At 45.6% G+C, this 15,090-nt stretch overlaps 5 protein-coding genes across 5 annotated transcripts; 1 reads left to right on the top strand and 4 right to left on the bottom strand.

Moving 5' to 3' along the window:
* Positions 1-157: 157 nt before the first annotated feature.
* Positions 158-1,529, bottom strand: LOC6536851 (lipase 3). Its single transcript, XM_002097384.4, has 3 exons — positions 1,377-1,529; positions 627-1,322; positions 158-560 (listed from the first exon to the last, which is right to left on the bottom strand). Exons 1-3 carry the CDS (start codon positions 1,503-1,505, stop codon positions 159-161), a joined length of 1,227 nt encoding a protein of 408 aa, XP_002097420.3. The 5' UTR covers positions 1,506-1,529; the 3' UTR covers position 158.
* A 271-nt stretch (positions 1,530-1,800) lies between these two features.
* LOC6536850 (lipase 3) lies at positions 1,801-3,265 on the bottom strand. Its single transcript, XM_002097383.3, has 3 exons — positions 3,126-3,265; positions 2,367-3,062; positions 1,801-2,302 (listed from the first exon to the last, which is right to left on the bottom strand). The coding sequence occupies exons 1-3, from the start codon at positions 3,186-3,188 to the stop codon at positions 1,895-1,897; spliced, it is 1,167 nt and encodes a 388-aa protein (XP_002097419.1). The 5' UTR covers positions 3,189-3,265; the 3' UTR covers positions 1,801-1,894.
* A 235-nt stretch (positions 3,266-3,500) lies between these two features.
* Positions 3,501-5,898, bottom strand: LOC6536849 (CCR4-NOT transcription complex subunit 10). The gene is made up of 6 exons (XM_002097382.4): positions 5,739-5,898; positions 4,909-5,664; positions 4,520-4,847; positions 4,349-4,410; positions 3,941-4,291; positions 3,501-3,877 (listed from the first exon to the last, which is right to left on the bottom strand). Exons 1-6 carry the CDS (start codon positions 5,825-5,827, stop codon positions 3,553-3,555), a joined length of 1,911 nt encoding a protein of 636 aa, XP_002097418.1. The 5' UTR covers positions 5,828-5,898; the 3' UTR covers positions 3,501-3,552.
* Positions 5,899-6,503: 605 nt separating this feature from the next.
* On the bottom strand, positions 6,504-8,580 carry LOC6536848 (sorting nexin-12). The gene is made up of 3 exons (XM_002097381.3): positions 8,103-8,580; positions 7,661-7,756; positions 6,504-7,343 (listed from the first exon to the last, which is right to left on the bottom strand). Exons 1-3 carry the CDS (start codon positions 8,277-8,279, stop codon positions 7,113-7,115), a joined length of 504 nt encoding a protein of 167 aa, XP_002097417.1. The 5' UTR covers positions 8,280-8,580; the 3' UTR covers positions 6,504-7,112.
* Positions 8,581-8,838: 258 nt separating this feature from the next.
* On the top strand, positions 8,839-12,993 carry LOC6536847 (V-type proton ATPase subunit B). The gene is made up of 4 exons (XM_002097380.3): positions 8,839-8,996; positions 9,061-9,187; positions 10,534-11,795; positions 11,856-12,993. The coding sequence occupies exons 2-4, from the start codon at positions 9,115-9,117 to the stop codon at positions 11,991-11,993; spliced, it is 1,473 nt and encodes a 490-aa protein (XP_002097416.1). The 5' UTR covers positions 8,839-8,996; positions 9,061-9,114; the 3' UTR covers positions 11,994-12,993.
* The last annotated feature ends 2,097 nt before the right edge of the window (positions 12,994-15,090 follow it).

The following is a 15,090-nucleotide window of genomic DNA, read 5'->3' as shown; positions in this document are numbered from 1 at the left end:
AAGGAAGCGACCCTTTAGAATATAAGGTCTGTCCGTCAATCTATCCGCCCGTAGAAACACCTATATAACAGGAACTATATAAACTAGAAAGTTGGGATTAAGTAAAAACGTATCCCACATCACGCAGTCCAGAGTCCCACTGTATGACAAATATATATCTAATCCCGATTTGTTTTATTTTCAAAGAGGTCAATAACTTTGATAATTGGTTCATTGATAACTTTTTCGATTAGGTTGGAGAATATAAAGTCCGTGTGGCTCCATTTTTTAAATTCAACGATATTCAACACGACCTTGTCCAACTTGCTGACCAGGGTGTGGATGTCCTTGCGCGATACCAAGGTGTCTCCTTGGCTGCGGTATATTTGAATGGGCGACAGCGGACTGACTTTTTCCAACGGATAGTCTGGAGGCTTGGACTGATTGTATAGCTTTTTGTTGCGTTTTTCTCCGAAGTCATACGGGCGGAATTTGCCAGAGTTCCGGAGCTGCAGAAAGTGCTTTGGCTGACGAGTGGAAATCATACCAGGATGCGTTGCTAATATCAAAGGTATGGCGGTCTGAAAATATTAATCAATTTATAATCAGCATGAATTGCTTGCAGTTTGGAATATCTTTTGGCTTACCAGGTTCATTAACTTAGACGGTTCTTCACTGCCTAGCATGAACATGCCGGCGCAGAACTCCTTAAACTTGGAGCATTGGCAAAAAACTCCTAGCAAGAATCTAATAATACCTAAAGGCCCAAAAAAACTCTCGTCCTTCAAGTCCAAAATGATACTTCCAAACATTTTCAGTAGTTTGTTCGTTGGGTGCTTCATGAATACGGCGGGAGCCATTAAGTTGGCAGTCTTTATCAGCCGGTTGTACTCCGGTTTCATGCTGAGCAGGACCATAAGGATGGTGCATCCCTGAGAATGACACACGAAATGCAACGCCTCCTGCTTTGTGGCGGACAGGATGTAGTCAATCATGGCGGGCAGATCCTCCATTCCCATTTCGTGCCAGCTAAAGTACCAGAAGGCGTCCTGGGAGGCCTTCAGCTTGGTGTGGCGCTTGGAGTAGCGGACTCCCCGGCTGTTGGCCAGCCACACGTCGTAGCAGCGGTCGGCTAGCATGAACGGCAGTCCGTTCTTTGGTCCCGTCACCAGGAAGGAGTCTGCCACGCTGATCATGCCGTGCTGGAGGAGGACAGGCGGCTTGACTCCGTCCTCCTTGCAGTTGTGTGATGAGGGAATCCGGAACATATCCAGAATATATCCATCTCCAGTGCGAACCGTGTGCGTCTCCACCGGGTAGCCGTGCGCGTCTATAATCTTAACCTGAAAGAACGGACCTCGAACGTGTGCCCACACTTAACAATTCCACCTACTAACCCCAGTCATCAACTTGACACGGTAATCTGCGCCGCGACCCGTAAAGTTTTGGAAGCCAAGCTTCACCTTCCGTTTACCACTGACGATCAACAGCCAGTCGATGAAAATCACCAGCTTCATCAACAACATATTGCTGTGCTTTGACTGGTCTGCTTGTGAATAGATGTGATGGATAGTGGAACTAATCCGAAAAATCGATCTCAACATAGCATTAGTTTGCCACTAGCACAGCCATAGCATGTCCATAGGGAAATTCTGTTGCGCTATAATCAAATTAAATAAAGTAATGAGTAAGAATTTTTGCACTTAACATATATTTGATAACATAAATAAGTAATATAAGTGTGCTTAATAAAAGCGTCATATCTCTAAAACCGGAAGGAAATTATAAGTGATTACACTGAATAACATATAATCAGCTACATTCTTTTATAAAGTGAAATTTTATTGTGCAGCATAAACTTAATTTATTTCAAGGATTAGCCTGATTAAAAATACATCTTTCCATACATCTTTTTTCATATGGATATAGTTCTGGTAGGCTGCTCAAACCTTCTGAAAATTTCAATGACCGGCTTGTTGATCACTTCAGCGACGGTCATGGAGTGCACGAAGTCCATGTGGTGCCAGGATGGTGTGGAGATCCGGTGCATCACCGCCTCCGGCAAGCTAGCCGCGAAGTTTTCAACGTCCTCCTTTGCTGCGGATAGGTCATCGTCGCTGTAAAATATGTGGACTGGCGTCAGGGGGCGGACGTTATGTAGCGGGTAATCGGGAGGTGTTAGCCTCCTGTAGTAGATCAAGTTTCTCAGGATCCCGAAATCGAACAAGCTGAATCTGCCGCTGTCCGAGAGCTGGATGAAGTGCTTTGGCTGGCGAGAAGAAACTCCCGCCGGAAGCGTGGCGACAATCAGTGGAATTGCACTCTGGAAATGTTAATGTTCAGAATAATACCATAAATAATGTTCTCTATTCGACTTTGGAACTCACTGTGTTCAAGTGATCTGAAAATTTTCCGTTGACGATCATAAAAAAGGTTGAACAGTATACCCTCATAACGTAAGGCTCGCAAATTCCGTTCATTATTTTATTCAGAATCCGGTTGTGGAACATAAATTCGCAGTCGGGCATCGACATTATTAAATCCCTGAGAACAATTTGTCCCAACGTGCGTGTGTGGCCCATAAATACGGGCGGACCCAAGAGGATTGCGGTCTTGACCGACTGATTGTACTCCGGCCGCATGCTGAGGAGCACCACCAGCGTGGTGCAACCCTGCGAGTGACCCACGTAGTGCAACGCACTCTGATTCGTAGTGGCCAGAATGTAGTCCATGGATGCGGCCACGTCCTCTGTTCCAATCTCGTGCCAGCTGAAGCGCCAGAAGGCCTCTTGGGAGGGATCCAAAGACACGTGGCGTCGTGAGTACCGGTTGCCCCGCGTGTTACTCAGCCACACATCGAAGCAGGCATCGGCCAACATGAATACCAATCCATCCCGAGGTCCGTTAACGAGAAAAACATCCGACGAGGCGGTCATCCCGTGCTGGAAGAGAACCGCCGGCTTAGCTCCGGATTGCTCGCAAAATATGGAGTCCGGTATGCGGAACGCGGTGAGTATATATCCATCTCGTGTGACCACTGTGTGTATTTCCACCGGGTAGTTGTGCGAGGCTATGATGTCGGCCTTCGAAAAGAGAGCGTAGTACTTGCCTATAGCTATATCTACGATTGACTAGAAAGCACTTACAGACGTTATTCCATTGACTATTTGAATACAGACACTCAAAATGACAATCGGTTTATACGCCATTTCGAGTAAGAGTAACTTGCTCAAGTCAAAATATTGCTGACCCAACTTTTAAAATTCCTAAGATAGATACTTAAAATTTAAGTGTGCAACGCTTTAACGTAGAGACTAATCCGATTTGTAGAATTCCTATGAAAAAGACAGAATGACTGGATAATAACAGTTTAACGTAAAATTTTGTGAAATAATTTGTTATTGCCAACACTGAATTTACAAACAAAAATATATAGATTAGTTAACAGGGTTTTATGCACCTTGTATCTCTTTTAAATGCTGAAAAGCTGGTGATGGCCAAATAAATATGTTGCTTCCTCGTCATTTCTTTCTTGCACTTTAATTCCGTCTAGTTATATACACAATTATTTGTCTAACTTGGCGTCCCGCCAGGAACGGGGCCCATCTTGAGGTCTATAAAGCGTCGCAAAGCCAACGCCTTGCTGGCCACCAACGAATGGGTTAAATTGGCCAGGAGTGCTTTAGCTTGAGGCAGGTCGTTCTGTAGGGCCATGGCAACAGCCAGATTATATCGCACAACGTTCTGAGCGGCGTCCACCGACTTAAGTTGCCAGTCACGCGTCTCAAAATCGAAAGCGTTCAGTGTGCCCACAAAAGTAGGGTCCAAATGGTCGCGTGCCTCGCCAGCCTTGTCCATAAGCATCAGCGCCTCGCCAGCGTACATATGACCCAGCAATCTAGAGAAAATAAGAAATACGTTAAACCAAACATGGGAAGATTCAATAGAAACTTTATAATACTTGTGTGCATCGGAAAGACGTTCACAGGCCAGCAACTTTTCCGACATCTCGAGCGCGGTCACATGATCGCCCAGGCGCAGCGAGACAAAGCTGTGAGCAGCATATATGGCGGCCAACATGTTTTCCAACGACTCTAGGCTGACTGGCTTCGAGGGATTGCAGAAGTTATTGTCTTGGGGATGACGCCAACTCTCCTGAGTTGGGTCCTTGGGTTCTGGAGCTTCCACATCTTCCGACGAGACCGCTGCCATATGGAACCTCGTCTTGTAGTGTTGCGTAAGGGTCAGTGCGCTACGTAAACACAAGGCAGCGAATTCCAGCGTGGGTTCTGGCACTCCCGCCGATTGAGGACTAAAGTAGGAGAAGGTTACTACCGGCAATGAACAAAGCTAACGAAATAACACTTACGCGTATGGCTTTGTTGAAGGTGTGGTTTCTGACTGCGACTGGCGTTCCTCCTCTACTAGTTTCTTTAAAATAAAATAAAATACTTTAATGATGTACCAGGTTTTAAGACGAAAAGCATATGCATATGCTAACCCTACTTTACTAGAACTTGTGTGGGATTATTGGACTTACCGCCTCGTGTTCCATGATACAGGCCTCAGCCATGCGCAGCCAAAGACGTGGATTGCTGTGGAATTGCTTTACGGGAACCAGAAAGCACTGAAACGCCTCCTTGGGGCGACGCAGGTGCAGCATGGCCACGCCGAGGTTGTAAAGGATCTCGCAGGACCGTGCCGAACTCATGGTTTGTAGCGTGCTCTGGCGCAAGTTTCGCGCCAGCTGCTGGTCAAAATTGAGCGCATTTTGGAAGAACTTGGCGGCAATGGCATAGTGGCGCACTCTTAAGTGTATCACTCCCATGTTGTTGGCAATGCACGTGCTTAGCTGCGGCGTTACAGTGCTAACAAGTTGAATAATAAAATGTTACATTTTATTTTATAGTAATAACGAAACGGACTTACCCCGCATGCGTACACTCGTTGTTGATTCGCATTAGCTGCTTGGCGGCCATCTGAAAATCCTTCATGATGTAGTACTGCTGCGCCTTCAGAGCGGCGTACTCCGGCGTGCCGTCTTCTTGAATAACCACCGGTTTTCGGTTGAGCACGAGCGTTATGAGCTGCAAGAGCTGCAAGCTACCGCCCAGACCGGGTACAGCTCCCTCCACAGCTGCTCCTCCTGGGGTGGCCACCACAGAACTGTTCGTGGTCGCCGTGGCGGGTGCTGAGCCGACAACAGCCGCCTCTTCGGCCGAATTGCTGCTAGGCGCTGTGGCAACCAGGTTAAGCTTGTACTGCAAGTAATCCAGAAAGGCCTCGGCTCGGTTTAATTGATTAGTGGCCAGCAGCAGCTGAAGCTGTAGTGTGGCAACCAGCGCCGCCATTGCCTTTTCCAGGGCCTCCAGACGAGCCACCAGAGGTGCTAGTCTCTCCAGCGCCGTGCCGAACATATGGCGGTGATAGTAGATGACTGCACGGTTGTAACGGGCGACAGTGGCGGCGGCAGCTCCCTGCTTAAGGCTCAGGCCGCCGGACGCCTCTCCGGGAGCATCTGCATCGGCGGTTAGGGCCTCCAGCTCTTTTAGCAGGACGGAGTGTTGGGTGCACCCGGTTTTGTAGTAGCTGACCACCGCCCGGTTGTGCCGCAGGACAGGACCACTGCTTTCGCCGCGCGTCTCCAACTCCTGGAGAAGTTCCAGGCAGCGATCGAATTCCGAGCTAAAACGAGGAGCAGCCGGAAAGGAGTGGCGGTTATGGATGCATTTCCAGGTGACACGCGGATGCCCACTCACTTGTTGAACTGCTCGTGCGCCTGGCAGAGCAGGCTGTAGTTCTCGTCCTCGCCGGCCTGCGTTTTGGTGGGAGATTCCGCCGAGTCCATGCCAAAAATAAATAAAAACAAAAAAACCGAATCAATCCACAGATGACACAGCGTTGCCAGAACCAACAAGCGCAGCGCTGCCACTTCAACCGTAGCAAAAAAGGTTAACCTAATTAATAATGGATTTGACGTTTAAAATAGTAAACTTATTCACTTGTTAATTATTAAAAATTACATTGGTAATTAAAAATTGTATTAATTTAAATATGCTTAATTTAAAATTGAAATTTTAAAATGTTCAAGTCGGTATTTTTCTTTCGATAGGTGGCAGCACATCACTAATCCGGGATTGCTGCGCGCGAAACTTAAATTTCTATAATCAAAACCAAAACAATTACCTTTATTCCAACTGAGACTTTTATTTTTGAGAATATCATAATAAGAAAATTAAGTACTGAGAAACCGAATTTGGGAGGCGTTTATCCAATTATTGGATCTCCTCCTCCTCCTCCTCCTCCACCTCCTTGGCCATTTGTAAGTGATTATCCTTCAGGAGACCCGGTGCATCTCAACGAAATGTCGCCTGGCTCGGCGGATGTGAACTTGATAGATTCACCGCCGACCAGTTGAAGATGTAAATAAATAAACTATTCTGCACACAACTCATTCTCTAACAGATTCGGATGACAGTTTTACATAATCTTCCAGTATAGTCAAATAATATGGACAATTCACATATTTTTCAATTATTTTAATTTGATTCGAAGTACAATATTATTCACTAAACTGTTTCAAAATATTCAATAATTTGCATACACATACAAGGGATGGATTTTGGGGTCAGGATGGCTCCCTTATTTTATTTGCTGCTTCATTACCGCTGCAATGGTTCAGAACGAAGAAACTGAGGATCGGGAAAATGGGAGGGGCTGCTCCTACTTTCGAGACTCTTTTAGCGAGGGCGTGGTAGGCATGTCTTATGTACACTATTCGTAAATATCTGTATTGTATATAATATATATGTATGTATATTGTTATGTATACCATATAAACTTGAATTTAGCATTAAAAATTCCCAATGCTGGTTTTTAACTAATCCCCGGGGGGTGAGAGGGGCTCAACATTAACTGAGCAGCAGCACTTCCCGCCTCTTGTCGCGTCGCATAACAGATCCCTACTACTTCAACCTACATCGTCGCTCCTCTGCTCCATACTCCTCCAATCTGACCAAGCACACACATTCACATGGTTTCCCTAAAGATTTCGTAGCGGGTTTGTTCGTTCGAGTTTTTGCTTCATTGCATTGCTATGGTTATGGGGTTTCGATTGCGCCGGATTATGCTGCTTATGTGTTGCGAATCTTGCCGGGTACGTAGTTCTTATCTATGACGTTCTCCTGCAGGAACATATGCAGGCAGCGCTCGTTCTGCGCCAGCGGATGTCCGGCTATCTTGTTGATGAAGGCCTCCAGTCCCTTGCGTCGCTCCTCGATGAAGCTTTCGTCGAAGATGCCCTCGTCGCCGCGGAAGGGCATCTGCCGCTTCCAAGCCTTTCCTGGGAGCGGTGGCACCACAATCTGCGGGAATTTGTACATGATTAAATACTCTTTATGCGCCTATTGAAGATTCCGTTTTCACTTATAAAGCTAACGTTTGAGTTTCTCCTTATGCATTATAACTTTTAAGATGCCACAGTATTTTGTAAAATTGTGTTTCTCCCTATATTCTCGCAGCTAACATTGTTAATTGTTATATAATTTATATAACTAGGATTTTTTGACATAATTAGATATTTAAGTAAATATAACGAGCCGGGTAAAGTTCTTAACTGAAGTTCCCTAAGATTCCTAAAGTGAAAACGGAGGACTTCCGGCTGGATCACGCTTGTCCGCACCTTGCTGTCCCGCTCCAGTTCGTTTCGCAGCCACTCAAAGTCGCTGTAGCGTCGCCTCACACTGGACTCCTTAACCTTGAAGACGGGCAGATTGGTCTGGAAAGCAACGATGGTTAATCAGATGTAATGGCCAATCTTAAAGAGCAATTCAATGAAAGGACGGTGCCGAATTAAGACACCCGCATGCCGCATTTCCGTGACTCAAGCCCCGAATCAGTGCTCTGCACTTGTGACTAATGTTTATCGGCCGGCTCGCTTTATAGGCGTATCACCCGCACTCACACACATACACACGCACACACACACATGCACAGTGAGACAAAGTCGCACGAACACATGCACACAAGTGTGTGAGCGAATTCCAGCGATTATCAATGGTTCTTTGCTGAATTTTGGAAGGTGCATATGTAGGTGCGCTGCCCCATGAACTCCGATCACTCACCCGCATCCGGACCTCGTAGTCCGTGTAGCGCTTCTTGCCCGCCGCCATGGTGGTCAGCGGATTAACCACATCTATTTCCAGGAAGTTGGCGGGCACGGCGTACGCATCGTCCAGCGTTTGCTTCTTCACGTTCAGGCGGCGGGTGGCGTCGGCGGTTCCATCGGACTCAACCATCATAGTGGTGCAATGCCAGGGGCTCCGGATCGGCAGAGATATAGACGCCCCTTTTATCGGTTGGAAGAAACGGGTTTTGCACTGGCTATCTCTCTTTGTGTACTCCCTTGTCGCGGCTCGCTGCCTCCGATGTCCCGGATTCTGGGTCTTTGCAATTGCTGTTCCCGAGCAATAATCGGTTTTTACTTTCTGGGTGTCCAATTGCCGCAGCGGGTAAACAACTTTTGTAATTTAATTAAAATTGTTCCATTAAAAAAACTTTCCAATAATTAACAGAACTGAGCTGTGTGAGTTAACAGTAGGGGTGGTCAACTCGCTGCTTCCAAATGTATCGATAACATGCAGCAATATGGCAGCACTCTTTGGGTGGAAAACATGGCTAACTCCAGTGTGGGTAAACCCCGTAGACTAACTTGAGAGCGTGGTGTTGCCATACTGACCGGTACTGCACCGGTTCATTCGATAACCAACGTTAATACGGCGGGCTTTCTATGGTGTGGAGCTCCACTAACAACCACTACTAGCAACTAGTGCTGATAATCGCTGGATGCCGAAAGTTCCTAACGCGTGGCGGGTCATGTGACGGCACGTGACGTCACAGCAGATTCACATTCAGCAATACTTTCAGTTCCAGGGCAATTTTTCCTCGTACTCGCAACGACTTCGCAGGCCAAAATTTTGCGTGTGTGTCGCTCAGTACTGTTTCGTAGCTGAAAAATTGTACGTGCTAGTAGAAGACAACGTCCGAATAGTGGCCTATAGCTAAAATCGTATCTAATTGCAGCTCGAAATTTGCAGTGCACTTTCAAGGTAGAGGCGCAGAAAAAGTCTATCCAAGATGAACGCCCAACAAGCCCAGCGGGAACATGTCCTCGCCGTCTCCCGGGACTTCATCTCCCAGCCCCGCTTGAGTGAGTAAACCCTCGGAATTAGCAAATTAGTGAAAATTCAAGAAATGCATTCGCAACCCAATCAAGTGACAAAAAAAACCCAATAAGAAAACGCCAAGAAAGTCCGCCATGACAGTTTGCACGAATCTGGTGTGAGGCAGAGTAGAGAAAAAAATCAATAAATTCTTGCGACACCCACAAAATAAAACACAGAATTCCCAACGTAATAGATAAATGCTCTCGAGTAATATTTCATATAGAGCTTAAAATGTTCTACGCTAATCAGATAGTAATAGGGAGCACCCCGTAATCGTCGTTAACGCTTATTGAAAATTTTCGCCGTCACATGACCGTTCGCTGCTCAGCTGTTTGCGTTTGCCATTCAAAGCAGAACGCACACACTCAAAGGCACCTGACTGCGAACGGGGTGGGTGGCAGAATGGGCGATAGCTCAGTCGGTCGGCAAATTTAACTACTTTTTATTGATGGATGAAATTTCAATGTTATTTTATTTTGGCACTCTTCATATCTCAAAGCAGTGGCCATTGTAGATAAATAATTATTTGTAGTAACAATGTTTTATAGAGAAGTGTTGCATAAAAAACCAGTTAGTGGCGGCTTGCCAATTAACGCATTTTTTTTATATCTTTTATGCATTTATTTCCCTTGTCCTATCTAATTCCTATAAGATTCCCACTGCAGCTCGTGGCAAGGGCTGAAAACCAGTTAGACAGTCAGCTGACATAATTTACCCTCCCAGTCAACACCCCCCTCGAGCGCTCACTTTTCTTTTGACGTTTGCTTTCTTATCAGATTCCGACTTTCATGTGAGCATTGCGCGACTCGTGTTTTTGTTGGAGCTATATCTAATTGGAAGACGATGAAAGCAATGTGCTACAAAGTAAAATTATTTAAACTTTTTTCGGTTTTATTAAAAAGAAGAGATAAAAACAGAAACCAATATTTCGCTGCCCTTCAAGTTTTCCAATGGCAATTTTGGAAAATCAACCTCTAACTGTGTCACAATAAATATCTCCCTTTTTATGATTAATTCAGTAATTTAATTTGTGACCAATGGCCATTATTATTATGAAACAGCAACAAATTGAGTATGGAATTGCCCAAAATATTTTAATTTTGGATTTATATTATTCAATACTATTAATAATATTTAGGTGACTTCGTTAGTTTTCCTATTTCATGAAAGTAATACAACATACATAAATATTATATTAACTGATCGAAAGCATACACAATTTTTCGAACTCTTTCTGTTCTGATATTTATTGGGTTCATAAAAAGGGTTGCGCATGTCTAGTATAAAGTTCAAACCAAAAACTTATAATTCAACTCACTTTATTTCACAGCCTACAAGACCGTGTCTGGTGTGAACGGTCCCCTGGTCATTCTGGATGAGGTCAAGTTCCCCAAGTTCGCCGAGATCGTGCAGCTGCGCCTGGCTGACGGTACCGTGCGCTCCGGCCAGGTGCTCGAGGTGAGCGGCTCCAAGGCCGTGGTCCAGGTGTTCGAGGGCACCTCTGGCATCGATGCCAAGAACACGCTTTGCGAGTTCACCGGCGACATTCTGCGTACGCCCGTGTCGGAGGATATGTTGGGCCGTGTGTTCAACGGATCTGGCAAGCCCATCGACAAGGGACCCCCAATCCTGGCTGAGGATTTCCTGGACATCCAGGGCCAGCCCATCAACCCCTGGTCGCGTATCTACCCCGAGGAGATGATCCAGACCGGTATCTCGGCCATCGATGTGATGAACTCGATTGCCCGTGGTCAGAAGATCCCCATCTTCTCCGCCGCCGGTCTGCCCCACAACGAAATCGCCGCCCAGATCTGTCGTCAGGCCGGTCTCGTCAAGCTGCCGGGCAAGTCCGTGCTGGATGACCACACCGACAACTTCGCCATCGTGTTCGCCGCTATGGGTGTGAACATGGAGACTGCTCGATTCTTCAAGCAGGACTTCGAGGAGAACGGCTCCATGGAGAACGTGTGTCTGTTCTTGAACTTGGCCAACGATCCGACCATCGAGCGTATCATCACTCCCCGTCTGGCTCTGACTGCCGCCGAGTTCTTGGCCTACCAGTGCGAGAAGCACGTGCTGGTCATCCTTACCGACATGTCCTCCTACGCCGAGGCTTTGCGTGAGGTGTCTGCTGCCCGTGAGGAGGTGCCCGGTCGTCGTGGTTTCCCCGGTTACATGTACACCGATTTGGCCACCATCTACGAGCGTGCCGGTCGTGTGGAGGGACGCAATGGCTCCATCACTCAAATCCCCATTCTGACCATGCCTAACGATGATATTACCCATCCCATTCCCGATTTGACCGGTTACATTACCGAGGGCCAGATCTACGTCGATCGTCAGCTGCACAACAGACAGATCTACCCACCAGTCAACGTGCTGCCTTCGCTGTCGCGTCTGATGAAGTCTGCCATCGGTGAAGGCATGACCCGCAAGGACCACTCTGATGTGTCCAACCAGCTGTACGCTTGCTACGCCATCGGCAAGGACGTGCAGGCCATGAAGGCTGTGGTGGGTGAGGAGGCCCTGACGCCCGACGATCTGCTGTATCTGGAGTTCTTGACCAAGTTCGAGAAGAACTTCATCTCGCAGGTGAGTTGAATGTGGTGGACATTAAGTGGGCTTGTTTAAAACTTTTCTTTGTTCTTGCAGGGCAACTACGAGAACCGCACTGTCTTCGAATCCCTGGACATCGGCTGGCAGCTGCTGCGTATCTTCCCCAAGGAGATGCTTAAGCGTATCCCGGCCTCCATCCTGGCCGAATTCTACCCTAGGGACTCGCGCCATTAGATTCTGTTTATTGTTTTGTTTTTGATTTTTGTCCAAAATTTTGTTTCATTCATAATTTAAGCTGGCGGCGGCGCAACGTGCGGCGCGTCTCCACCTCCTGCAATATCCGCTGTGTATGCGTCTATATATACATAAACCACAATACAACCACAAAATATCTAATCTACGTTGAGAGTCCTGGATTTGTGTATCTCGGAGCGACCCAGCGTAGCCAAAACAATAACTAGTTAAATATCGTCCAAGCGAGCAAACCTACTCTAAAGTGTGTGTTTTAGTATTGAAGTCCCGTCTTGCAATGTACATAAATTGAATTGCCTAATGATTGTCGTTACTCCCGCCAACACACTGTAATTTCATTTGTTAAAGTTTACTATTTTTGTTAGGTTTTAAGTGTGTATGCTCTTTCAATTGTTTATAATTTCTCTAATCATTTTCGCATAAAGAATCGTAGCATTCCAACAAAAATTAACAATTGCCTATTTGTGTTACCTTCGTTTGCTCCCCTGATTTTCTTACGTTAGACGTTTCACCAGTTCGCACAAGTATTAAACAATCCCCGCCCCCTGTTTTCCGTACCGCCCCCCGTCCCTGCACCGAAACCTTGTGAACAATTTGTACAGCAACTCAACTAAACAATGGAATATTAAGTGCAAAAACAATGCTTTAATGCAAACAATGTTTTAAATGTGGAAATCTGCAAAAAGTATAAAGATCTATAAAATAATACTGTTTGTTTTTCGTCTCTAAATTAATGAATATTACATAAAGTTGCATAAATTAATATATATTTGTTTGTTGTCTCTGGTCACAAGAGTGAATGGGGAAGTCCTCTATTAAATGACCCAATCATTTCAGCAACGACAACTTAACAACCATGAACAGAAGCCGAAACAATAAGTGTTGAAATAATATGTATTTAAAGAAACTAGTTCATGTATATGTATAAACTATAGAACATTTAAACGATGAATAAACTACACACCAAATCATGTTAAATAAAGTCATACATGCTTATTTCAATTGCGGGTAGTTTGATTATAATTATATTTTTTACTTATTTTGCAAATCTTTTATTTGCTTAAAGACGCTTTACAAGGTTGATGAATTCTGCAAAAAAATTAATTAACTTATGAAGCTGCATGGCTTATATATTATTTAGACATTTTGTTCATCGTACTGCATGCTGGTTGATTGAGAGAACTAAAGCTTTTTAGTTACCCTGTTTAACTTATCAAAAGCTTTCATTTACAGTGGTTACTTTTTATGAAACTATTAAGAATATTTTGTAATGCTGCCATAAGAATTTAAAGAAAATTCTATGGTAAAACTTACATTTACAGATATTTTGGGCAGGCAGTTTCTAAGGATTTTTCTACTGCTTAAAAACTTTTTCAATTCTAATTGGTAATTCAGGAGCACTTCCTATCGACGCTACACAGTGAACCACCCGAATTCCCCTCCACTTAAGAGCGCTGGACAAGTTTCCCATTGACTTTGCAAATTTATGCAATTATGCCAAAGTTTTTAATGAGTTCTAAATGAAGTTAAAAATTCGGTTGACGCCGGTGGTTTCGATGGTGTAAAATACACCCACTGGCAGCGAGCTCGCCAAACAAAACTTTCCTTGGCTTTAACAAAAAAGAGAAAAACGGTCGGAAAAGCCAAAGTTTCGGCCAATTGCTTGGACCTCCTCTGTTTTTCTATTTGGCTTAGTTTCGGTAATCAAAGCGATGCGCGACTGAATGCCTTTGGTTGAAAATGGCAAGCTGCTTAGCTTTGCTGCAGTTTAAGCTTAAAGGCTTAAATAAAAATGGTCGCAATGCAGAGACAATGGGAGCTGACCACGCCCACTTGGAGGAGGGCTATCTGGGACAACTGGCCACCCTTTGCCCAAAGGATTCTTATCTGTATCTATCTAGACTGCAGCACAGTGGGCTTATGACAAGGCTACTGATGGCCAATGTCAAAAGCTCCAGCTCAAGTGGGGCGGAAGTGGATGTGCGGAAGGGAGAAGGTGCACAACGGTCAGGAAGATGAGGAGGAGCAGGAGGAGGAGCAGGTTGCAGTCCCGGTGCGAGCTCATTTCGAGACGTTTGTCTGGCATCATTATGAGGCCCAGCTCGTCAAAGTTCACGGTCATGGTCAATGCGAACTCGGCCCACTTGGCAGGCACTGTCCTCCTTCCACCGCCGCATCCCTCTTCGCCACTCTATCCCCTCATACGTCGCCTCGTTTCCGGTCGATTTATGCGACAGCAAGAAACCACTTAGAGATCTGGCTGCCTCCCAAGATGTCGCCTTTGCGGACAGGATGCGGTTGAAAATCGGTGCGATTAATGAACTCGCGCAAACGGTTCGTTAAAACGCGTTTACGAACGTTTGAATGTGGATTTTAATGAGCCCACAAGAAGGTACACTGTAACAAACTTTTCGGACCTTAAAAAAATCAAACCATTTAGGACAGTACTTAAAACATACGTACCTACATATATATTGTAGTAAATACTTGTAGACTTTTAAATTACTACCAAAATACGTATATATACAGCTGAAAAGTAGAAGGATTTATCAATTATTCTCCCCGTGCACACAGGCTGAAATAACATAAGACATGAAAGCCACCAATCAGCAGGCAATGCCAAGGACTCGGCTCATCCCAAGAGCTTGAGGAGTGTTCGTCTCGATTAGATGCGTAAGTGTGTAAATGTGTGGGTTACATAACCAACTCCTGGATGGGTTTATAATTAATGTGCGCTTGTGGCGCCGAAAATGTGGCACCTAAATCATCTAATTAACTCATTAGCAATGAGTGGCAGCTCCAGTTCCATCTGCAGTCCAATATCCGCCGCCGTGGCTGGGATATTGATGGGCCCAGGAGTTACCATGGACACGGCGGCATCCTCCACCTTCCGGTCGAGTGCCGACCGATTTAACACTTTGCCAAAGGTCCGGGTTGAGTCCGGGTGAGCACTCCCCATGTGTCAAGCGTCTGTCACCTAGGTCGAGTCGGGTCCGGCCTGCTCGCTCGTGCGTCTCATTCGATACACTCCCACTCCCACTTCCAATTCCACTACACTGACAGGTCCTCCGGAGAAGAT

This window comes from Drosophila yakuba, chromosome 3R (genome assembly GCF_016746365.2).
Source record: "Drosophila yakuba strain Tai18E2 chromosome 3R, Prin_Dyak_Tai18E2_2.1, whole genome shotgun sequence".
Classification (NCBI taxonomy): Eukaryota; Metazoa; Arthropoda; class Insecta; order Diptera; family Drosophilidae; genus Drosophila; species Drosophila yakuba.
This window is presented reverse-complemented; position numbering and strand designations above follow the sequence as displayed.